Source organism: Anopheles funestus, chromosome 2RL (genome assembly GCF_943734845.2).
Source record: "Anopheles funestus chromosome 2RL, idAnoFuneDA-416_04, whole genome shotgun sequence".
Taxonomy (NCBI): Eukaryota; Metazoa; Arthropoda; class Insecta; order Diptera; family Culicidae; genus Anopheles; species Anopheles funestus.
Genome location: NC_064598.1, coordinates 35848288 through 35873737, shown reverse-complemented (window position 1 = coordinate 35873737; position 25450 = coordinate 35848288). Strand labels below are relative to the sequence as shown.

At 43.9% G+C, this 25450-nt stretch overlaps 2 protein-coding genes across 6 annotated transcripts in view; one reads left to right on the top strand and one right to left on the bottom strand.

The window, feature by feature from the left end:
- Positions 1 to 76: 76 nt before the first annotated feature.
- LOC125765890 (uncharacterized) lies at positions 77 to 11873 on the bottom strand. Of its 2 annotated transcripts, none has more exons than XM_049431389.1 (6): positions 11625 to 11873; positions 3768 to 4361; positions 2739 to 2949; positions 1792 to 1980; positions 1363 to 1731; positions 77 to 1288 (listed from the first exon to the last, which is right to left on the bottom strand). In XM_049431389.1, the coding sequence occupies exons 2-6, from the start codon at positions 4041 to 4043 to the stop codon at positions 531 to 533; spliced, it is 1803 nt and encodes a 600-aa protein (XP_049287346.1). In that variant the 5' UTR covers positions 4044 to 4361; positions 11625 to 11873; the 3' UTR covers positions 77 to 530. The 2 variants fall into 2 exon arrangements, with proteins under 2 accessions (XP_049287346.1, XP_049287345.1); XM_049431388.1 differs by lacking the exon at positions 11625 to 11873 and adding an exon at positions 9170 to 9356.
- Positions 11874 to 13241: 1368 nt separating this feature from the next.
- Positions 13242 to 25450, top strand: part of LOC125764838 (potassium voltage-gated channel protein eag) — a 41634-nt gene continuing 29425 nt past the window's right edge. For 2 of the 4 annotated variants that reach the window (XM_049429460.1, XM_049429457.1), the window contains exon 1: positions 13242 to 13635. The gene's annotated coding sequence lies outside the window, so the exon portion shown is untranslated. The other 2 variants (XM_049429458.1, XM_049429459.1) reach the window with 2 other exon arrangements.

The following is a 25450-nucleotide window of genomic DNA, read 5'->3' as shown; positions in this document are numbered from 1 at the left end:
GTGCACGGCTACAGTCCTGCAAGAAAAGAGTTACATTCGACAAAACAAAAATTCTTTACAGGCAAACTTCATCGCGTTCATTTGGTAAGAATTTGCAAAGTTTTAGTATATTTTATATTGTAAAAAAACGGTCTCTTTCTTAAGGATACGCCTTCCTGTTTCAAGTGTACTTTTTTGCTTTGTGCTCTACCGTGCTCGAAGAAGTTTGCAGGAAACGATACGCTAAACACAATCTAAAACAACGTTTTAACGTCCTAAAACAAAAACATACATCACACACAGAAACCATGTGGCTTCATCGGTAAATGCCACCACACCTTAGTTACCCTATCAATCTAAACAGTCTGTGGAGAAAATAGTTGATAAATGATCTTCAACGATACACACCTCCTTACGGACGTCCCCCACCCTCGGGGGGTCATCCTCCTTCGAGCTAGATGGTATGAGATTTGTTTTTAAAAAGAAATAGTGGTCTGCCCTCCTTACTTGGTCGGGTAATATCGGGTCGCTTCATCATTCCCACACATTTCCTATGAGCAGTGCTCCAGTTTGAGCTGCCGCCGCAAGATCTTGCCAGATGCGTTCTTCGGAATACTGTCCAGGAAGGTGACACCTCCCTCGAGCCGCTTGTACACGGCCACTTTTTCTGCGATAAACTCCTTGAGTGCGTCTTCCGTTACCCGCGCGCCCGGTTTTGCCACGATAAATGCACGCGGTACTTCTCCGGCGACAGGATGCGGCATTCCGACAACCGCCGCATCGGCCACGGATTCGTGCGATCGCAACAGCTCCTCCAGCTCAGCCGGTGGCACCTGGAAGCCCTTCACCTTGATCAGTTCCTTCAACCGGTCGGTGATGTAGAACTGCAGATTGTCATCGTAGTGAGCAATATCACCCGTGCGCAACCAACCACCCTCGACGATCATTTCGTCCGTTGCCTTGCGATTGTTGTGGTAACCCTTCATCACTTGCGGACCACGCACCAGCAGCTCACCGGACAGGTTCGGTCCGAGCGCAGTGTTGGTGGGATCGTTCAAATCGACAATCTTTGCCTGGGTGCGTGGACACGGTGAGCCGACCGAGGCGTAGTTACGTGAACCAAGCGCACCCATCAACACAACCGGAGCAGTCTCGGTTAATCCGTAGCCCTGAATGAACTCTGCATTCGGTGCCCGTGCGGTAAAGCGTTCCGCATCTGGCGTTCCCATCGGTGCGGCTCCGGAGAACACATTCCGGATGGATTTCGTATGCTGTGGCTTAACGCCTTCATGGTGTCCGAGGAATATGACTGTGGAAAAAGGAAAACAATTTCACAGGTTATAAAAAGGCACAAAGCGAGCGGATATTTTCAGTCACACTCACTTATCGGTGGTACGAGATGCAATACCGTGCCCTTGTGTTCGGCAAGAGCATTAAGGAACGTGTCTGGTTTGAAGTTGGGCAAGGTTACCAGCTTGCAGCCCTGCTGCAGCTTCGAGATCATCGTCACCGTCAAGCCGTAGATGTGGAAGAACGGAAGCACACATGGCAGCACATCCTGGAAGGTGTCAGTGGTTGGCAGCACGACCGTACCAGTGCCAGCCTTCGCGCCAAGCATTTCACTGTTAGATACGACGTTAAGATGCGTCAACTCGACCCCTTTCGGTAGACCGGTAGTACCGGAGGAATACGGCAGGAAGACGATATCGTCCGCCGTGCGATCATGCTGGCGAAGCTCACTGTAGTGAATACCTGTTAGGATGACAAATTGCACGGTTAGACGTCTGGCACGGAAAGAAAACGGTATCTTACCTTTGGGATTAGCGAGCTCGTTAAAATCAATGGCACCGGCAGGCAGACTCTCATCGTTAGTGCATCGGATGCAGACGATCGGTATGTCACGCTTTGCCTGCTCTGCTGCCTCTTTTAATACTGCATAGTTGGAAGCCAGCCCGATCAGTATCTTTGCATCACTGTCCAGCAGCTGTCGGGAAATTTCCTCTGCAAGCAGCACAAGAACAAACGCCCAGTGGACATTGTACAAGGAGATTAGCAATCGGTTGTAAGGAACTGATCGATTGTTGACGACAGATGAATGTTATCTCTTTTCACGCATGTGGCAGCCTAAGAAACGCTGGCATATCACCGGCTGAATCACTAAACATTGAACTTCCCCACCCCAAAAAAAAAGAGGGAAAGGCCCTTATCGCGGGCAATTGGTATAATTTACAACTCATGTATGATTGCCCACAAGATCCTGGGAAACTGGACCAAATCGGAAAGCAATCGATACTGGTTCGTTGGCTCCATTTGGTTGGTTTGTAAACGCACATAAAATAGCGATAAGCAATGACTGGCCTATTTTCTGCACGATTGTGACAAGAAGGAAGTGATCCGTTCTGTTCGGAAAGCCTCCCCCACGCTTGATAAGCGAACAACATTCAATTAATGATCGATAACGCCGCAACAGTGGCGTACACACCGTGACTAATTGGCGCCTCGTTGTGTGAAAAATGGTTGGAGATGCTGCGATACGATTAAGGCTACAACCACACCGTTTTTGGGGGGTATGACAGTAGTAATCCTACGCGCTGCATGTGATTGATAAAGCCTAAGGTCCCCAGTCAATGGTACGGTACACGTCGAGCCTCATCGACACCGGTGTGACAACTCAGCTTGCCTCAGTACATCGTGTTCTACTTCTTGCTACTACGGTACAGATGAAGCTTTATCATTGAAGGATGGTTGTTTGGGCATACCTGCGGTGTAGATCGGATTTATGGTCGTTACCACCAAACCGGCCTCGATAGCACCGAACGTGACGAGCGGAAACTCTGGAATGTTGGGTAGACAAATGGCAAGCGTATTGCCGAATGTGAGATTCAGCTTTCGCTGCAATCGAATCGCAAGGGCCGCACAATGATCGCGCAGTGTGCCATAGGTGTAGCTACGTCCGGTTATGCCGCAAACCTGTGAATGAAGCATTGGGCACAGTAGAGTGTTAGCAATAATGTTTAAGGATCATGTCGAAGATAGATGAAGCGCTCTTGTTCGCTGATAAGTGCGCCAAACAAACGATTGCTTACGCAAAACTAGCTGTTTGGATGTAGAAATCAAGTCAATGGGTCAAGTGTTCTAGTCGTCAGTAGAAAAGTTTTGGAACCTCTCTGGAACATCACCAGATTGTTCTGACCAAAGAGAATCACTCTTACTGAATGATGCCGAATTCGCAATCAAAACTCCCCGATTGAGGGCCATTCATTTAACCTACTCGTTGGCATTTGGCGGGTTATTCCGGTTCGTACCGGAATGGTACTTCACTGATAACACGCTCGTTGTGCGTTGCGAATCCCCGCCGCACCGAAAAAAAGCAATCTCTTCTTCTGTCTCATGTCATATTTTGGACGAATTTGTGCGCTATCAAAAAGTATAAATTACTGCAGATAATGTTTCTCCACTGCTGGTGTGTGTCTGGCAGACAGCTTGCACTTTAGTCCCCTGTTTGCTGTCGCTTAACTATATTATGTATGAAGAAGAAACAACATCCCGAGTACAATCTGATAGCGCGTACACTTCTCGCGTTCGCATCATCTTCCCGCGCTCGGGTCAGACAAACTGATGAACCATTGGACACCCCGAGGGATGCAAATAAATTATCTCATAAAACAATTGGCTAACGACTTGACAGCTTCACCATCCCCGTCCGTGGGTGAGCCGGATCGTACTTTGAACCTGCTTTGATCAGGAATGGTGTACGGATGGTGTACGGATCGATGTGTTTTGCTTACCACGGCTTGCTTGTTGGTCCACTGGCTGAATCGATCCCACAAGTAATGGTCCAAGGTAACGTGCGGTACCGGAATGTTGTTGCCGTACAGTGAGTTCTGCTCGAACCCATTCTCCGGCGGGAAGATCGTATCCTCGAGATATTTCACCTGACGCTTGGTGCTCAGTAGCCGAACGCATTGCTGACTCCAGTAGCGCTGGTGTCGGCCAATCGAAGCCGTCACCCCAGGACACAGTCCAACTTGCGCCAAACGAATCAATGGTCCACCACGCATCATTTTGCCAGATGAGATATTTTGTCAGGTACTTCAGCAGATGAGATACTGTTCCAACCGGTGATGATCGAGCGTGTACACTCTTCCTTTTTTTTTGTACAACTATTTACGCTCACTTTTGTCAGATAAGAAGCTGATACGTTCGGTATCAAAAAGTTGCCAACTCACAGTACAAATGCGGGTCCAACGCGGGTTGTATCTCTTTTACGATATGACAGGACTGATGGCTTTGTTTCTCAAAACTGGAAGAACATTCGGTGGTAATTCTTGCCCGGACTCGCTGTGCCCTCTTGTTGTCTGATATGTGTGTTAAATATTGCGCTGCAGAAGATATGGGAAACATAAAAGAAAAATTAGAAAAATTATCGTTTAACTTTGCCACAAAATGGCGACCGAAAACGGAGCTTAAAGACAGTATTGTTTTCAACCTTATTAAGATACATTTTTAACCACACGGAACCAGTACACTCGACGAAACGAAACCAAGCAACATTTTAATCATTTAAAGCACGTAAATGCGTACGTTTGGTGTCCGTGCAAGTTTTTTTTCTGTCGCTTTGCTACGTTTTTGAATGCTGTTGCGTGTGTCACGTGTTGCTTTTGGCCACGTTTCAATGCATGAAACCTTCCAAAACAGTAGGAGAAAAATCGAATACACATTCAACCGATTTAAAGAGCATATTCAACCGTACGCTTAAGGGCTACGGGATTTCCCAGCGGGTCAGATAGAATGCTCTCCCGAAGCTAAATTTAGCCACCTCGGTGTGTTTACAAACAAACAGCTTCAATTATTCAAAATGGGAAAGTCACCACCCCGAAGCTGTGGCGCGAGACAAAAGGCGTACCAGAAAGGATGTGGCAAACAAAATCGTGTCTCTAGGAAAATGAGGTCAAGAAAAGGGATCTCGTTCGTAGGAGCGAGCAGGTTTAAGGTGCAGCCAGAAAGGACGATGATGTAGGACAGCTTCTTTTGACATATTTCTTAAACAGTTCGTACTAAATCGCATGCAACACCTTGTGGCTTATGTGGGCCCCCGTTCATCCGATCCGTACTACGCGCGGGCGGAATGTTTACTGAAAATGTTTACCCTAACCTTGGACCAGAGGTTCGTTGTTTTCTCTTCCAGCTAATATGCTCCTCAGGCGTTCAATTTTGGTTGACGTGGCGCGAAAACAACGTTCGTTGCTTGCCTATCATCCTGCAGTCTTGACAGTTTCAAGGGATGTATAGTTGGAGCACTCGGAAAAATATTGGGAAGGGTATGTGAAATGAATATTTGAATTTTTAAAACAACTGTTCTGGCACACCTCCACCCGAAAGGATTACACCGATTGTGGACATACTAGCCAATCTCATTTACGCTGATGATGTTTACCGGCACTTCATGGACTTCATGGTCATTTGGGGAAGGTTCTCTTTCTCCTTTTGATCGTGTACAGGGGATGGCTTGGGGCCGCGGGAGGGAGTTTTTTCTGTTTCATTCTCCCCCTTATATGGAAGGTTTCCCTCTGCAAGGTAAACAAACGTCCAGTTGGTTGTGGAATTCTATTACTCGTTTGCTGCCCAACTCGCTTTTGTTTTCGTTTTGTGAAGCAAAAGCTTTCCTAAATTATGACAGCCCAAAGCCACCGGAAATAAAAGCGCCAACGTTATCAATCTTCAACGCTCGCTTTCCATGCTTTCCACGTTCATTTCTAACAGTAAAAATTTAGTCGTCAAACAGAAGGAGGGAATACCTCTCAAAACCTTTTCAACCTTTGCCCTACAATCACAGCATCTCATTATCAAAGCTGTCAAGCGGCCACTACTTGCTCGAGAGTCCAACTCAAGTTAAAATGAAAAAAAAAGTGTCCACAGACAAGTACACTTGAAGTCGTGTTTGAAGTCTTCTTCAATCGACGACAAGACCACGGTAAAAGCACACATACCGAACGCAACAGGGTAATGACAATGATAAGACTCCACAAAGCCCGCAGACTCCCAGAAAAAGGATGAACGATCGCGATGGCGAAGAGTAACAAGAAAATACTTTAATTACCCTACATCCAATTACCGGGAAGCAGAATGGCGTTTCTGTTTGTTTGAGCTTGTTCTTTAAGCTTTGATGGTTTTTTTTTGCGCGAGCGCGCCTTTCCCTCGCACTAGAAGAATGTATCTTTTCGAACGTTTTTCTTCTGCACGTTAGGGGAGATTTTCTCATCATAAATTACAATAAAACGTGAGTGTCTGAAATGCAAAAAAAAGAGTGCTGATGGCACGTGCTTAATCGAGCGCGAACGGGAATAGTTTTCGATGAAATGGACACACTGTTGAAGAAGGGCCTCCCATTTGTGTGGTAATGAGCGCGATGAGATGTGCCCTGCATGCCATGCGATGTAAATACACGTCCGTTTGCTTTACTACACCTCTTCAAGGGTTGTATTCTCTCTATGGTATAAGGCAGCATCATTTTCTTCTCATTCTAAGTGTGTGTGTGTTCAGTTAGCTGTACCTTAGAATACTTTAAATGGTAGTGCAACTAGTGTGTAAGTGTGTTCTGAACAAAAATAGTGATGGGGAATTACACATTCTTTGTTGATTCATTGTGGACAGTAACAATTATTTTGTCTCATAAAAAACGCTCCTTCAATGGGTAGGAATTATGAGAATTGGTGATCGCTCAACCGAGAACTTATTGTTGAAGATTCATTTGATATATTGTAAATTAATTTACGAGGCCACGCAACCCGCTGTTCTTATATTGCTCTCGTCTTTAAGATTATTTCTAACATTTAGTTAGTAAAGGTAAAGACGTATTCCAGTGCTGATACTTGGAGTTATTCAAGTCATAGAGAATTATTCAACAGAGAGAAGGTTCTTCAAGGCATCAAACATATTTTGTGCCGATAACGATCAAAAGAAAGCCATGCATATACCAAACTATTTTGAATAATGTTGATCGAATTCATATCTTTCAATGAGTTCAATATCTTGTACACTCGAAATGAAATGTTCAAGAACGATCAATAGAATTACACCACCATCACACGCCATCCTCCAGTTCCAAGTGCAAAGTCCGATTGATCCAATAAAACACTGCCCACACCCACCAGCGTACGCCACTGGCAGTGACGGCGGCATCACCTTAAACATGGAGGAACACTATCAGTTTCTTATCGGACCCCGATCGTCTACGGGCGGTGTATAGGCCTATACGACTTCGCAATCAAATTAGATAAGGCTGTGAAGACGTATTGTTTCCACAAAAGGGAATTCGTTAAGTCCCCGAAGAAGTCGCTAATTTGACCAATGTTCCAAAAAAGACTCCTATGTAGAGTGTTCTGGAAGAAGTTTTGAAAAAAACTCAGTTCAGCTGACGGAAGTAGTTTAGCGATTAGCTGTGGTTATCATCTCAAAAAGCAATATTTGCGACCAACATTCTTATCACCGGCGAATGGAAATTGTTTTGCGTAGGGTAAATCAACACTAGGAAGAGTTCCTAAGGAAATTGGATTAGTTTGAAATGATTCTTACTGATCGTTTAACTACTTCTCGTAGTGTAGTTTACACCTAATTGGGTATATACCGGCATGTTGCCATCTACGCATCGCTTGAAATAAACAACATCAGCATGTTAGGAATGGGAAGAAATCCCGCTTCGTACGCGGTCCGTGTTATTAACCCTCTCGATCATTCTCTTTCATTCACCGGTTAGATTTGACACAGATTCGCGCGTGTGCCACGCACACAAACGCAAGCCGATTGACGCTTCCACATATCTTTTGAAAAAAATAAAATATGATTTTTTACCGGTTACAACCGGCTCTTGAAATGGGAAACCGCTCTGTAGCGTGTGGAGTTGACATAAAAACTTGAAAAGAAGGGGAAGCTGTACAGCCAACCTACCCAGTGTGTTGATCTGCGATGATCAAAGTCCAACGATTTTGTTTCTCTTTATGCATTTTTTTCCTTCCGCACGCAACCATTGACGGTGGTTGACGGTTATTTTCGGTTTGTTTTTTAAGTTTTTCATGTTCATCGCATGCAGTGGAAGCAACTGACTGATCATTCTGCTGATCATTCTGAACAGCAAACAGAATGCTTCATAAAAAAATGTTTTTCTTGGATTGATCTTTAACGTCGTTGGAAGGAATGTACGTTTAGTTGATGTAGTGTATTATTATTGTAAGGTAGTAAAGCGACGTAGTTTAGCACAACTCACTCGATAATTGCAATGCTAGACAAGCGCGGACAGACCTGTCCATTGTACAAGCAGCTCGTTCCGATTGGATGAGTTTTGACAGGGGATATGAAAAAAACTGGTTCCACTCGATTATGTGCAGCTTAACTTCCGTGTACAGATCGTCCTTCGCTTCCACGTTTCTTTGCTACAAAATGTCAACTAGGTAATATATTGCAGGATCCCCACACAAATGCATACTTTAGGAATGGAAATTGATAATTTATTGAAAGCAAGGAACGATCATTCTATCAAAAATAATACTGCACCCAAGGGTTAAATGTTATCGGGGGTGGCCTTCAAACGGCCTTTTGCCAGCGCTTTGCGATCAGATGAAACGTCATCATTGCCGGCGTGCAATTCACCGAACACGACGCCAGGCCATAAGTAATGTGAACAAGAGCACAGAACATACACTTTCGTTTCGTTCTGGTCGGCATTGGAAAGGAAAGCGAAACTCGTGCACAGTGAAATTTATTGGCCTTGTGACGACCTCAACACGGGATGTGTGCTAATTTTAGCCGGCCTATCAAGCGTTGATACTTGTATGCGGCACATACGCCTTCCCTGTCTGCACTGCAGAATCACCCGGAACGGAACCGTCTGCTCTGCCCTGTACAACAAAAAAGCATCTTCTCTCACGGCCGGTACTACGAAGAAGGGGTAGCGCAATTCAATGAACTCCGCGTGCGAAGCAGCCGATATGTGCAAGCGAGATGCGTTTGCTATCAGATTGGTGTAGGTCACGAATGTGCAAATGGGGATATCGACAAGCCAATCTTCGCAAAGCACCCAAACACAGGATGGGCATGTGGCGCAGCAGGAAAATCCAGCAGCGAGACACAACACACGGCCAAAAATCCGGTTACCCCAGATACACGATCACACATCACACTAGCTGTTGCGTACCTTATGCTTAAAACGATCACTTTACGTCCAGTGTACGAATGTCTGGAACCAACAAGGAACTGTCCTGAAGGTATCCTGTAGTAAGTGCACTTTTATATCACTAGAACTGGAAACAATAAAAACAGCTAAACCAAACCACGAAGCGCCGACAACTTAGTCCGACGATTGATCACTTGGGAAGTTTGTTGCGAATTGACGCGCTCTACAGCAGCGGCACGGTGTAAATATAATGTGTGGCCTGTTTGCTAAAGTGGCCGATACACGGGCGCAATGTTTGCACGCTGTTGTTTCGTTCAGCTTCACGGCATTGTTACGTTTCGATGTAAAATTTAGGTAAATTTTTATCGAAGATTGGACCGCCCGGTGGGTTATGTGGTAACGTCAACGATCATACACGACAGGATCGGGTGTCGAACCCCATCCAGTTCGTTCCCCAGACGCAGGACTGACTATCCTATAAAGGGTAAGTAAAATCAAGGAATGGTAGCAGTATCGGCCAAGACCTCTCTCGATGTTGTAGTAATACAAAATAGCCAGGAAAAAAAAATTACTCCGTGTGTAAAGATTTGAAAGTATGTTTGTTGATGTTCATTTGGAAAGAAATCAGAATCATCTCATTTTGTAGCAAAAGCACTCAAAGCTCAAAGTCATGAGAATTGTGAAGGAAGATTTTTTTTAAAACAACACTAATCGTCGTTAACATTTTGTTTGGCTAAAGTCTGAAACACGACCCCCCCCCCCCCCCACTCACGGGCACTCATTTGAGTGACTTTTTTTCGTGCAGGGTGGTTCGAAATCGGTTGCGTGTTTTTTAATTATGTTTCGAGACACAGACACCTGAGGGGGCTAAAGTCTGAAACACGACCCCCCCACTCACGGGCACTCATTTGAGTGACTTTTTTTCGTGCAGGGTGGTTCGAAATCGGTGCGTGTTTTTTTAATTATGTTTCGAGACACAGACACCTGAGGGCATGGCCGTCGAAGAAGAAAATGTAGCAATTGGTGCCATCTATCGACCACAGGTCAAAGATTGGCGATCCGTTGGAGCTTTCGCGAATAGCTCCGGCCACAGACATGGTAGCGATTAGTGGTGCATGGACGAAATCTAGCCACAAGTGCCATCTAGCCATGGCCAGAAGAAAGTTTGGCGATATCTTGGATACCGGCGGAGCTATGGGGCAAAGTTGGGCCAAAAATGAGGAAAATTTTACGGTTTCACAAACAGCGTATGGAACTTGGTTCCTCGATGAATAAATCACTTTTCACTATGCGAAAACCTCCTTACAATTTAATAGTAATTGTAAAAAAAATCAAATTCAGGCCACATTGCATAGTCTCCGAACCACCCTGTACGAAAAATTGACACGCAGATGAGTGACCGTGAGTGGGGGGGGGGGTCGTGTTTCAGACTTTAGCCTTTTGTTTTTGTTATTCATTTTTGTTATTCTGATGAAACTTACTTTTACGGGCAGCCCTAAAGGTGGTGCGTGTGATAAACGGCGCCCGACCACACGTCAGGACCGGGTTCAAATCCCATCCAGACCGTCCCCCCCGTAGCAAGGACTGAGTATCCGGCTACGTGGTAAAATAAATCTTGATACGGCCAGGCCGTTCTAACCGAGCAAAAAAACGAAAAGAAACTTACTTTTACAAAATCCATGTTGCTATCGTTTGCGAGCATCTGAATATGCGCTAAAGGGCTCTCTTGTGCTATGATCTTGCGTGCTCTCTTGATTACACCGATCGTCTGATGTAAGCTTAGCGCGAGTCAGAGGCTGCGCCAATAATTAAGAGCCACAAATACACGCACCTGTACCTACGAACATAATGTCTGGAACAACACATTTTCATTTGCATATTGTCTGAGCGTGATGCTTATGTTGTGCTGTATCTGTATTATACAAATATTTTATTGTAGAAAGTAAGTTTTATCAAGTTAAACACTTAATATTGCTTCAAATTTGGTCCAAATATGTAAGTTTATGAATGTGCGCAGACTCTTAGTGTGAATCTAGCTTATCTGCCGGCAACTGCACTTTTGGACAATTTACTTTGTTGAAGTCACATAAGAAAAAAGGAAATGATTGGTAAATTTATACAATTACAAATTGAAACACTATATACCATGTTGCGTTAAAATTTGTTTCACTTTTTAATTTATATAATATTCCTAATATTCAATACTACATAATGTTCATGACCTGTGCCAATTCCTATGCACATCACTGTATCAATCGCACACCTCCGTGAACGTGCATAACATTGCCTACATTTAGGGGTAAAACTTGTTGATAGAAATACACATCCGCATTGATTTTATGCTATTCCTTTTGAGTACATTCCTTCATACTTTCAGTTTTAAATCCATTTTCCCACGATGGGTCTAATTTTCACACAAAACATACACACGAGTTACCATTCCATTCTACGCCGTAACAGAACCTTCTATGCTCACCTTAATGATGCTAAAAAGCAACCCAAAAACCGGCACAACTCTATTCCTTGCAACGCAAACAAAATCCGACAACTTCACACGTTAAACTGTACTATTTGCAACAAACTGTATCAACCAATGGGCGCAGATAAAAAATATGTTTACATGCAACGCGAAGTGTGGCAAAAACCTTTCGTTCGTGACGCTTCTGTTGACAAACAGCGTGTTGGCAGTGTTTCTGTTCTGTTCGAAAGGAAAGGTACTTGACAATGGGTCCGGGTTTCCTTTTCTAACCTTTCCTCCAACGGAGGCACTACCGATGGCCAGGCTGGAAAGGAACACGTCGTTCGTCGCTGGAGAAAACGGACATGCGTATTGGGCGTCCTCGTGTAGTGTTTGCGTGCCGTGCGTCTCGAAGTGGTCGTGAGCAGGTAATAAGAAGCTTTACAACACCGACTGACACCGTTACATTGAGATTGCTAACAGCGATCATATTACTACAATTGATTATTGTTTTTTTTTGTCGCTCTGTTTGTGCGTAAGGACTCCATACGTGCTGTCTATTGTTGATTTTGTCAAAGTTCTTGTGTTGCAACGGTGTAACGATATACTGTTTTTAAATACATTACAAAGAATTTAAATATTTACAAAACACACACGCACGTTAGCAGGAGTTTCGTATCGTAAAAGGAATACATTTCTGTTATGCATTGGCAAACACAAGGAATAGAAGGTTGCAAAAACAAAGCAAAAAAAGAATTCTTTAAATGATTGATGACGCCTGGTAGAGTAGGTATTAACGGTTCTAATCACTTCATTTGTTTATCTTAAAACCAAAATTATCACTCAGATTATCAGATTACAGCTAAAATAACAATGTTTGTCTGAAAAGTCTCACTTTTCATTAGAGTTGTTTTTAATGTCCTCACAAAGAGTCGTTCAAATCATGCGTCCAATGCACAGATTGTGTTTTTGTCCATTTTTCTTGATGACGCACCTATATTATTCACATTTTAGAAAAATCATAGTTCAGTAAGAAATGCTCAGTTTTTAGAAAATATAGTTTCCGTTACAATTGTGTTTACTTTTACTTTACATAAAAATTAAACAAAGTAATATTGACTAAATATGAAGCCTATGACGGCATTTTGTGATGCATTTTGCATACTTTGAAAAATCCCATTTTTAAATACGCCTAAAAGTATGCAATTTGAAACTTTTTGAGTCAGCTAATGATTAACAATGGTAACAAGCTGATCTTACGGAATCACCCTATGTTGCATGGCACAACAGTAACGTAAGGGAAAAGACTTTTCACATCCGTGGAAATGAAAAGTTCCTATAACGTGGCATAGAATAAAAAAATTAAGAACATCGTACACAAACACACACAGAGAGCTTTCAACATGCGATACACTAAAGCCGAAACGCACTAACCCGCGTGTGCGCTTGCCCAGAGTGGATGCTCCGAAGGATGCGATAGCATTTGCGAAACGAAAGCGTGAGAGAGATAGTGAGAGACAGAGAGAAGGAGAAAGCAGGAAAAAACACTCACTAATCACCCCGTATCGGGAAGGACACAGTTCGGGCTGGTGGAGAGTCCCGCAGGATGTGGGTTCGGCATTCTGAAACGACCAAAACGGGGTTCGCGTTGTGCAGTCCCGAACGGAAGTCAGTCTACGTTGAGGGCGCAGTGAAGCTGGGTGCGAGAGAAAACTCTACCCCGTTCCGTTTTGGGGTTTTTGCTCGAACCGACTATAAGGTACACGAGGCGAGTGGCTGGTGGTATAACGGATAGTAGCAGCAGTGTGTGCTACAGTGAGTGCGTTTGTGTCCCGAAACCGAAAGTAGAAAAGCGCAAGGCATCTGGCAGAACCAGATTGTGCGGTTGATTGTGTCGTGTCCATCGTCTGCGATGCTGAAGACATAATCACATCCGGCGGAAGAAACATCGGGCCCTAATTAAAGCTGGTTTCAGTGCAGTGTCGTGCATGTGAAGATTGTTCATAATATTACCCTTAAAGCAAAAAAGGTAAAGGGAAATGTTTCGATTGTGTGTTGTGGTGGTGCGCTTTGTCTAGCAGTTGCTTTTGCTTGTGTTGGGTGGTGTCCTAGCTCCTGGTCAGCTACCGATATGCCACGGCAAAGAATGCCGAGAATGCCTTCGAAGGGCTTCTTTAACCTCTAACCTAGTTGCCGACGTGTCACAGTGAGCCAGAACGGTCATTTTGGGGGGTTGGCGAATGTGTGTCCACACGTCTGTGTCTGTGTGTTTAAAGCCACGTCTTGGGCCAAGTACTGCAAAGGAAACGTTAGCGGGTGGGTGTGTGTCCTTTGTGTGTTTCGGTCGCCTTCCGTCGCACTTGCAGTGGCAGGAAATAAGGAGGCGAAAGAAAAAAACTTTCGCTACGCGGTTTTTGCCAGACACACAGACACAATATCGGTTCGATCCTGACAGGCGGCGGTCAAGTTCCCTGGACGGGAATTTACAACCGCGAAGGCCGTGTATCAACGTGTGTGTGAGTGTGTATGTTTGTGTATTTGTCGCAAGTAAGTTCTGAAGGCAGGCAGAACGGCAATGACACCGTACCATACTAACCGCCCCAGAACCGGGTGAAACCCACCACCCTCCACTCCGGAACGAGTGTAACGATGATAAATGAAAGCAACAATGTGTGTGCGTGTACTAAGTGGCTATCGGGTGCGACTAAGCAGTGCGGTAGTGTTAGTGAGACCAAGCGCGTATACTAGCAAGTTACGCCACCGAAGTCATAGTGTACCGTACCGTGTGTCAGAGGCAAATCGTACCACCGGCGGATCTTTGGTTACATTCCAGTTACGTGTGGTATGCTGGCGGCTCAAGATGATGAGTGTCAAGTTCCCGTCTTTAGACGTTTTGCTGGTATTAAGTGGACCAGTCGGCCAGAAGACAAAAGAAGTGGCTTTCAAAAAAAAAACACTCACAGGCAACGCAATGTGATGACGAGTGGTGCCTGGAGTGTTTTCCAAGCCCCACCAGAAGCGCAAGATGGTGTGCCAATCTTCGCGAACGACCAAACATTTGCCTACCGAAATTACGATTTCTCTTTGTTCTTTGCCCCTATGTGAAAGCTGTCCCCGCTGACTACGGCAAGGCGTGAGTGAGTGCGTGAATGGTGAGAAGTGTGTGTGTGCCTTGTGCCTTCTCATTACGGCTCAAGGTGATTAGAGTCGGGTTGCCCGTGTGTTACCACCGGATTGCGTGGTGTGCTAGCGTGAAGGAAATGAATGCCTCGCGCAAGAATAGAGTTTCGTGATAAGGTCCTTAAAACAGAAGCAGGTCGAAAGGAACTGCACGGAGTAGTGGCTTTTTTTTTTGGTTCTGAAAGCTCCTTTTTGCTTCGTGTGTCTGCGTGATGATGACTTCCTTTCCGTTGCCGTCCCATCGAGTGCGTGTGCTGTGGTTAGGCTGTGTGCGTTCGCTCGTTAGAGTGTGTACGAGCGAAATAAGGCAGATAATCAGATTATAAGCAGCCTGAACGGTCTGAATCTTAATGCGGTTATAAAACGACGGGTACACGTTCACGGACAAAATGGCTGTACGTTGAAGGTGCTGGTTTTCTCTTCGGAACTTCACTGCTGAGTGGTTATTCCCACCAGCTACCCGGAGGAAACTCACCACCATGTACGATGGACGACGTTCACAGCTTTCCAACGCTGATTTTAAGATGGTTCTTAAATCGTTCGATGCACTATCGAGGGAAACGTGAAGAACTGTGGCCGTGTGCCGTTTACTGCAGCTTTAAACTTTCTTCATCTTTCTTTCTTTTTTCGTTGCTTCGTTCCATTTCGAGCGCCCTGAAAGCGCATTTACAAATGCCGTGCTTCCGACGTGCACAACAATATATCAAACACCCCCCGGGAAAGTGCTTTTATTTGTGAGCTTCCCACGTGTGTGTGTGTGTATATGTATATGGTTGAGATTTTATGGGCACGTCTTTATGTGTCGGCTACCCGAAAAGCGGATGAAAGTTATTGAGCTTTATTCTTGCTCGGTGGCACACTGAAACTGTCGTCCAAAAACGGCGCCCAACTCTACACCACCGTTTTTGGGCATGTGTGAACAAGTGCAGAACTAACACGCCGGACTCTGGTTTGGGACTGCAGAGAAGAAATCATTCGCTATGACAAAATTAAACTTTCATTCACCCTCCACTGTGACACGATCATACGGCGGTGTCTATCAATTATGAACCCACACGGTTGGTACGGTATCAGGCACCTTCGTACACCTCCGTCTCGTGAGATTTCATGTGTGCGAACGTTCATTTATTCGTTGTATAAAGTTCGTTTTTTGGGTCAAACGAAGTTGTATATTGGGTTGGGGAGAGTTTTTTTTATTTCGATAGGGAGGTCACAATCCCATTCACTAAGGTCTAGCGTTAGAACTGCAAAAAGGGGTCGTAGCACATTCTACAGCCATAGTACAGCGGAGGCATTCACATTCGCTGTTGGGTCTTTGGGCGACTAGCTGCATTCGCTTTTCATTGCAGTTACTAAATTTTGAATGGGTCATAATGGTTTTGATTGCCTTTGTGGATTAGTTTGCAGTCATTGCTTCATTTTTTCCCCACTAACTAACCAACTACAAGAAGTCACAAAGTAAACTCAGTCGATTTGGGTTTTGGGCTAGTACCCCTTGAAAAGCTGTCTTTAGTGAGGGTATTCCAATACACAACGGTTTCGTTCGGTTGCACCTGTCCACCAGTTATGTAAAGGGATGTGGTAGGTTTAGCAAACAAAACGCAAATTACGCTGCTCGTACGTAATCTTGTTTATAATTTATGAGTTTCATGGATGAGCAAAGCTCGTACGAGTCTGGAGCTAAAATGGAATAATATTAAAGATGAGCGTAAAAATTCACATTACGCTAGAATTTAAATTTTGTACTTTAAAGAAAATAATCGAAGGTCTTGAATATGCTGTGGTGGTTGAAGATTTTGAGGATTGGAGTCATTTTATGCGAATCATCCGAAAGCTACGATACCCGTTTCATGATCAGATTAAATGAAAAGTTATTAAACAAGCGTATATGGACGATATTGTTTGTATCAAGTCATTTCGCACGTTTCGTTTGGCAGATTGCATACCTCTAGGCGAGTTTTGTTTTATATAGTTCCACCGGAGTGACTGAATATGGTAACGGATCCTGTTTGACACGACAGAATCGATACAAAATCCCATCCAGACAACTATCCTCCCGCTAAAAGAACTCACTGTCTACGTAGAAGAAAATAACATGCCAGAAATGGCCCCTTAGCTCTTATAGGACGTTACACCAAAAAGAAAAGTTATACTACATTTTGTTACTTTTAAAATATGGACAACCCAACAACACACAAAAATGGCTAAATGGTTAATTTAGGGAAAATCTAGCTGGATACCGGTTAAAGGATTAATATTCAAAACAAAACCCCTGCAGGTATGCAATTTGTATTACTTCAGATTGTTGTTTGTTATAATTAAACTGAAATGCCTCAAGCTAAACAATTTGCATCACAAAATCATCTCGTCCGGTGGGACTGTTTATTTCATTCGCTTAAGGAAGTCCTTTGCAAGAATGCCAATCAAGCGATGATCGGAAACAAATTGATTCCATTCACTAGCTCAATAAATCCTCATCATTTACTATCACGAGAAGATCCAAAACATATTTGATTTGTTGGTTACCGCATCATTGGTGGGAATGACGATAAATCATCCAATAAACGAAATCTTCACAATGTACACGTGAACCACACGTTTCTTGCCTTTGCTGCCTCTTGCCAGTTGTCGTCCGACCATCGCCCACAGAATTGACCGTTGGGAAACAAAAAAGGGCAAACGACCACTGATCCCGGTTCAACATAATAGTTGTAATTACCGAAAACCATCCAAATCCAAGGCTGCCGTGGGCAAGCAGAATGATACCGGTCACGGCCCACGCTGTTTCTGGCTCTGGCTTAGCCGGGATAGTGCAGTCCGTTAAGTACATTACACTCTTGGCCTAAAGCTTACACACAGGTCGTTACAGGGTTGCTGGTATCCTTCCCATGGCGCGTGTGTCTGTGACATGGCAGGAACGGTAGGAAAGTAGCCTGTCCAGCTAAGGTTGCTACCTGGCGGGTGAATGTATGATGCTGGCACTGTTCGTACTCAGCCGACAGCATCAGCCATACCATGTCTTCGGTTTTTTTGGGGCGTTTCGTTTCTCCTCTCTGCTACACGCCCAGGGAATATAGAGAGTGCCCATTTTCCCTTCACGAGAAAACGTATTTTATGTAGCTCATTTTTCTATTATTCTTTGGCAGCTTGAAGTGGGCCGAAAATTATTTCGATCCCCCGTCAAACACATTCAACCACCTCGGGAAAGCGGTCAACATTTCTTTTGCCCTGTTGCAAAGTAGCTGGAAATGGGCACATAAAAAGAAAAGTACACATTTTGCGGCCACTGGTCTGGAATTCGTACCGTTGCGTTTTCCATTTGTTTTAGTGATGGGTTTTTTCTGAGAAAACGAACGAAAGCATAAGCATTGTACGATGTTTTTTAAAGCCCTTCCAAGTATTTTCCACCAAGGTGAGAAAGGAAAAAAAATCACAGTTTCTTCCCTACCGAAAAGAACTCGGAAAGGGAAGAAATGAAGACAAGCAGACACAAGTTTCTTGAAGCGCATTACTATAATTTGTCCTATCGGTCGGTGAACATCATGATACAAATATAATTACACACAATCAATCATGATGCCGGTTGTGTGCGGTCGTTCGGAAGGAATTATTTTCCCGCCATGTTCCAATTTGTTTCGCCGCTGCACTGTAGTGTGCGATTACGGGATACACGCGCGTACGTGGCACGGTCCATTGTGCGACCAAAGTATCCCCGTACTCCATCGACTACCGAAAGGACGTAGATCCGGTTACGCCTGGAATGTTTACCGGTCCTCTTCAAAGGCAACTAGCGAAACTGTGTAGTGAAAACAAATGGCAAAACAGAATGAAAAACCAACCCAAAAAAAAAATATATTAAGAAACCAGCACCCAACAGACAAAGCATAAACCCCCACTGGCTTAAGATACGTGTACGGGTGGTTTGAAACACTGGTGGAAAACTGGCCACGGTTGGGACGGTTTGGAGATGGAAGCAAGCGATACCCAAAGGGACCGGAGCACTCGAACTAATTTACAAGATACGAAAAAAGTTAAGTAATCTTATTTATTGCCATCCCTTGCAAACCACACGACACAATAACGTAGCGGGGGTTGGGGAAGGAAAATGGGAAACGTAGAGAAGGGACAGGGCGGGTTGTATCACGGTTCGAGTAAATTGCGCCGGACAAAGTCGAGGTCGGCTGGTGCAACTTTCGCCAACATAGAAATACGGGGGCGACAGCCTTGAACCAGCCACCGAAGCTTGAAGACACAAAATGCTGACGTAAACGAGCGATCAGTCTGTCGCCTTTTGCCGCCGACATAGAACATCAACCACCCAAACGGGCGTTTGAGATGCAAGAGATGGGAAATGAAAAAAGCGAAAAGAACGTACAGAAAGAACACGGAAGCAACGATAAAGCATACGATAATGAGACATACGGTGGGCAGATAGCGAGCTAAAGGATTAAAGCACTTCGATGCCTTCAATGGTACACCCGGAAGTGACCGGGAAGCTTCCCGGGAGCGTTGGCGATGGAAAGGGTAAACTAGTTACCGGATAAAAGTCAAGCGCAACGATTCGAGGATTCGAGCAAATAAATCAAGTAAGTGTCACAAAAAGGCCACCCCGTTAGAGATGAGCCGGAAACCGGGGCTGGGTGTAGCGTTTCCGGTGTACGAACTATATGGCACAAATAGACGATTGCTTTGGCCTGGCGGGCACGAACTTGTGCGCTTGTTTGATTGGCCCGTACCGTATCTGTGCTGGTTGTACTGTAGAAAATGGATTATGTGAGAAAATGCATCGACATTGAACGTGTAACATTGGATGGAGCTTGAGGGACATAAATTTAAAATAATGTCCTTAACCTACAGCGTACCGGCCGAGATGGGCACACCGTGGGTGTAGATTTATCGACGCGGTGCGCTAATTAAACGTGTTAAAAAAGAAATAATCTACTGTCGTAGGTTTTGCAGTGGATGGTTTAATCATAAAATAGTGTAGTTTCTACAGATGCAGGCAAACATTAGTAATGAGCTTTTAAAAAACAGTGTAGGAAGGATAAAATAGTAATTTAGTGTTACGTTTTGCATAACTTTAGGGGTTGTTTTTCATGCAGCTTGTCGTAGCGTCAGAATGTACATTGTTTAAATGCAGGCTATGGCTTTATACGATTTTCGTTACAACATTGTTAGTAACCTGAAGTCTTTTTTTTTGTTTGAAACCCACACCTTCATCACTCATAATTTTAAGCACAATCTTCTTCTTTTAAAAACAAAAACAACTTCTCACCGAACGCAGTTCATGTTAACCGCCAGTACACCACCTTGGTGGTAGATTGTTGCACATTACTCTCCACCGTGTTACTCTCGTACCTGAAGTGGTAACAGCCATTATGTGGCAGCTATTAATGTCCATTTTCATAAAACACACGCCGACGCCAGCGGTGCGCCTCAAACGTGTTTGCGGACGATGGCCAGCGATGCACTTTTCAACCCGAAGCTTATGGCACGGTTGGCTCGATGCCAGCTGCCATCTGCCACCGAACCGTGCATATGTGGCGAATCGGCACGATGACCGACCAAGGTATATATGATCGCGTTGTGATGGTATGGTGGAACGAATGGGAAGAGAGGGGAAATGGAGACGCAGGGGACGAGTATCTGGTGCGGTCATTAATTGTAGAAACGTCACACAGTTCGGTAGTCGGTGGGACTGGCTGCTTCTGTTGCTTTTAGCAACCTTTTAGCAGCTCTTCATTATATGACAGCGTGATAAATGTATCGAGCTAATACAAATGATTCAGCTTCCGATTGTCAAAATCTCAAAATGTCAATGTAGGAATAGGGGGAAAAAAACATGATTAAGTATTAGATTGTATGCTGGGCTGGATGCTGGATACAGGTTGAGTTATATAGCCATTTATAAAATCGCCTTAAAGTATATAATGCGCAACTCAAATTTACTTTCATAAAGCCGGTTAGAAACGTAGTGGTATAAAACTAGTAAGTGCATACTACTGAGCGCTCTAAATTTAGACAATTAAAGTAATTTATTATCTAAAAGATAATTAGACTGTTAGAATAGCATTTTGGTTTGAGCATTTTTTTATCAATTTCCAGAATACTCTCAACGAACTTAAATAGCTTTAATTAACACAAAAAAGTTGGCACAGTACATCTTGGCAGGCAAGTTGCAAATTTATTAGCAAACAATAAATCATTTACAAAGTTTTCTTTTAATTACTGCGAATGTAAACTCCGTTTAACAAACCTTTACAAGGCAAACCGACGTTAATTGATGTTTGTTCTCAAGTTTTCGCTACGACCCATGGTCGACCCTCAGGCAGTCTTTCCAATTAAAGCTGATCGATCGGAAACGTTCTTGGTTCCTTTTTCTTACCTTTTTGATAAAAAAAACTGCAAACAGTTGGTTCGAACTGTGTCTATAAATTTGAAACCCCAATTTGTTTTCGCTTGACTATCTTAGATGAGCCTGGAATAACAAATGGCCGTACCGGGGCCTATAAGATCCTTGTATCATACGCTCTCTCTCTCTCTCTCGTTCCTAGCGTTCTGATGAGCATGATTAAATGATTTCTCGTTTACCATTGGCTGCAAACGTACAGTAAAGGTTTTGAGTAGAAAACTTTGTTACTAGATATAACTGTCCGAGGGTCCTCGAACGTGGTTAATTCATTAATAAGCGTTTTTTGTCGACTCTTGCACACCCCCTCCCGATAAATGTTTCTCCAGATGATCGTGCGTCAAGGACATAAATAGGTGGCGTGCGTGATGCTCGACAAACAAGAAAAGAGGCTTGCGTGCAAAATTCCAATCCTGCAAAACTCGCTTGTCGATACGGATCTTACGGCCGGAACATTTCCGAGGAGCTCCACAGCGCCTGGTAATCGATAAGCATCAACGCAAAAGTTCCCCCTGGTGTTGATGGCTAGAAGTGCTTTCGTCGGAACGTCGCCCCATACCTTGACCTTTTCGAAACTGAGAAACACATAGGAGCTCGTCATGCTGCTGCAGGTCACAAACTCGGAAGGAAGGAATCAAGGCAAAGGGTAAACCTTAAATGAATAGAAGACGGGGGAGGAAGAAGTAGCAGAAAACTTTTAACCTCGAACAAGGGGGTGGTTAGAAATGAGTCTTGAGACCCAAGCGCACCTCTTTCGGGTCCGTGATCATGTTCGGTAGTATAGACACACCACACGAAACAGTTTCGAAACGAAATTCCCAATGACGTCAGTCACGTTGTTTCCCAAAACGCTTTGGTTTCCATTTGGGTTTGCTGCTTCTTCTTACTTGTAGCCAAGGATACACATCTTTCTCAATGTAGTGTTATGTTGTGTGAAGAAACAAGAGAGCAAAAAAAACCCGGCATCTCACAATAAAAGCATACAACCAAGTTCGGTCACCTTAAAGTAAAAAAAAGGCAAATAAAATGACGGCAAAAACGAAACGGCGAAAGTTTCACAGCGCGCGTTTGTTTTGTCATGAATTTAGCTCTGCCGTACCTCGCCCTATCATCCTTACGTTGTGCCACTTCCACGAAGGGGGTTTTCAGAAAAATGAGTTGTTTTTGCATGCAACACGCTTGTACCGTTCGCGACGCGTTATCAAAAAGAAAAGTTTGACAAACGTGTTTTCGTGGTTCTTTTGCTTAATCATTTGTACAAGGGTTTTTTTGTATGTGTACCCAGCGGAGTATGATTGTAGTATTTGTGGCATATCGGGCTGTACAAAAGTTTGGTCCCAAAGGACGACCTTTTCAAACGCGTGAAATAAGATGTTAACAAAATTTTAACAAGGTTGTTACGTTATACTTGTGGTTGCGTGTGATTTAAAGTGTTTTGTGCTGCAAATTGCGTACTTTGCAGCTTTTTTAACCAACATCACCAAAAACAGCGCCAAAATGTATGCAATTTGAATGACAAAATGATTATTTGAATTATAAAGAAAACATTTTGGCATCCGTTTTACAATGTTGCCACCTGGGGTTTTGCAAAATAAGAAAAAAAACGCATTTCGATTCTTTTTAATGCGAGCGTACGTTTCGAATGTGTGACTTTCTTTACATGGCCCACAGCATAAGCTCCATGCTATGGGGGTAAAAAAAACCCTCATTTGAGTTCCCATTTTTATGGTCATTACTTCACCCGATTTCGTGTGCGTGTGTGTGTGAGTTACGAAATGTAATTGAAATTTATTTCCCTTTTACTCTCGTTCCACCACCCGTTGGACTACTGCCCCGCTTGCCGTGGATGTTCTGTTTCCTGATTAACCCAAAAAAAAGGAACAACAGCCTGTCGCTGACTTTTATAATGTTCTTCTGTTCGAGACGAACTAGAAGAGACATTAGAAATGTGCGTGTCGGGTTGTCGTTGGTTCGCTGAACGGTAAAACTGACAGCTAACCCGATGATGATGGTGTTTTCTGTTGGCCTGTAGCTGACTGGGTAGGTTTTTTTTTTCGTTGTTGTCTATTTTCATTCGAAACGAACTTTTGGCCTTTGTGTTGTGTTTTGTTTTACACGACACAAAATTCCACAAAACCCTTACCATTCGTCGTGTCGTGTCGATCAGACCTGTACTGGAGAAGAATTAGTGGGTAAAGAAAAATGAATCGTAGAATGGGTTGCTTCCAAACCAATTTCGGTTTGTTTCGCAACGGTTCCCTTTAGCCGGTGGCAGACAGAATAAAAATGACAATGTCACCACGATCCATAATAAAATGGCTTCCAGTGTTGTGTGCGTTGCCGGTATCTTCTAACCCGGAGTCGTGCGAGAGTTTTGAGTGGAAAAAGTCAAGAGTGCACATATACACACGCCCACACGCGCTAAGAAAACACGAACAAACAAAGCTGTATCTCTTGCTGTGTGCTGAGCAGGCAGCTTTGGCCACATCTCCTGCACTTCTCGATCACCGTCAGCGCCACGGGTTTGGTGCCACGGAAAACCTACTGCGATGAATGACGTGAGTTTGCTTTGACCAATTCCACTCATCCACACACAACCTCCCGAAATAAAGACAAGTAGAAAAAAACAGATGGTATAATAAAAAGCACACAGTCAGGCGATGACGCTCACACGACACGAAGACGCTGATGAAACCCTTAAGCATAAGAAGGGAAAAAATCCACAACAAATTTATATGCGAAATGTTATCATTTTAGATCGGTTTTTTGTCATCGAGACAGGGAAACACTTCCGGCTGTGTTTGTGTGTGTGTTTTTTTATTTTCTTCTGTCTGAAAGATGAGCCCGCTGAGAGCTTACCTCACGCAAGTGTGCGTGCGCATAGCAATAAAAAATAGTAGTGCCATTACAAAAAACGGTTATTAGTAACAGCAAAACTCTTATTAGCTAACGGGCGCACCGAATAAAGGTAATGGTAGATAATATCCGTAAGGACACCGGCACACCAGAAACCAGAAACTTGCCAGAAAACTCATTTATGCCACGATTACATTTCCATTGCAACTAGACGGCTTTACAGCTGAGAACCGTGGTAGAAATTTTTTTTAGCAAAAACAAAACCAAAAAGTGATTAAACATGTTTGCGGTGTAATAATCGTGTGCAACATTAACTAAATTGCATGATATGTTAAATGAAAAATTCTATAGTCACGCGCCAAATAAGCTAAACCCGCCCAAGGTGCTATGGATGCGGGACGCTTTTCTCCATTATGGCTAACCTGAGGGTGGACGGGTGGAATATAGATAAATTTGCACAGGAAATTGACTTTAGCAAACGGCTTCCTGGACGTGTATGTGGAGTGCGTTGTTTTTTCTGTTGCAAATGTCTTCAAGCTTAGTTACACCGTGCAATTGTGTGAGCGACCAGGCGTCTCCATCGCGGTACCAAACACGAGGTACGGTACATAAAGGCATTTTCTTGAAAATATGAATGTTACCGTTGCACCATCTGGTACACAGCGAGAAGCAGATCATGGTTCTGGAGCGTAGAATCGATGTGTGTGTGTGGGTGTGGTGTGGTGTTAACATTAATTTCCTGATGCCGAGTAACGATAAATCCTTGCGGTGGTGATGCGACCACTGTATCTTACCCGCCACTGAAACTGTTCCCGGGCGATTTCATTTTACAGCCGAAGCTGTTACTTAAAGAAACCCATTCCGATGGGCATCCTAAGAACGAGAAGCTGGAAATTTGCCGTGATGGAAGGGAACAAAACAGCGAGAGAGTGAATTATTTATTCATTTATTATTTCGCGCCGACCAAAGAATCACGATCGGAACAAGAGAGAGAGAGAAAAAAAACACATCCTTCACCCGAAGAAGTTTTTAGCTTTCGGGGCAAAATAATGCGATATGAAAATGGATTGGTTTGGTGTCGTAAAAAGTGTGCTCGTGGTTCGTGGATGAGTGAAATTAATTACCGCACCCGGCAACGAACGATTGCGGCCAAGAAGCGGATGCACTCCAACGCTCCCTTTTTCACGACAGACATCGGTCGTTTTTATTACAAGATTACACTTTTCGGGGTGAGCAGTGCGTCCGGTGGGTATCGTTCGAAATTGGATTATGAATGATGGTAAAAGGGTGGTTTTAGGTTTTTTGGTAACCCGCACGACGGTTGGATGGTGGATTAAGAGATGGGAAAGCGCCAAGAAAGCGACACACCATCCATTGCGAAAGCGTGTAATGAATATAA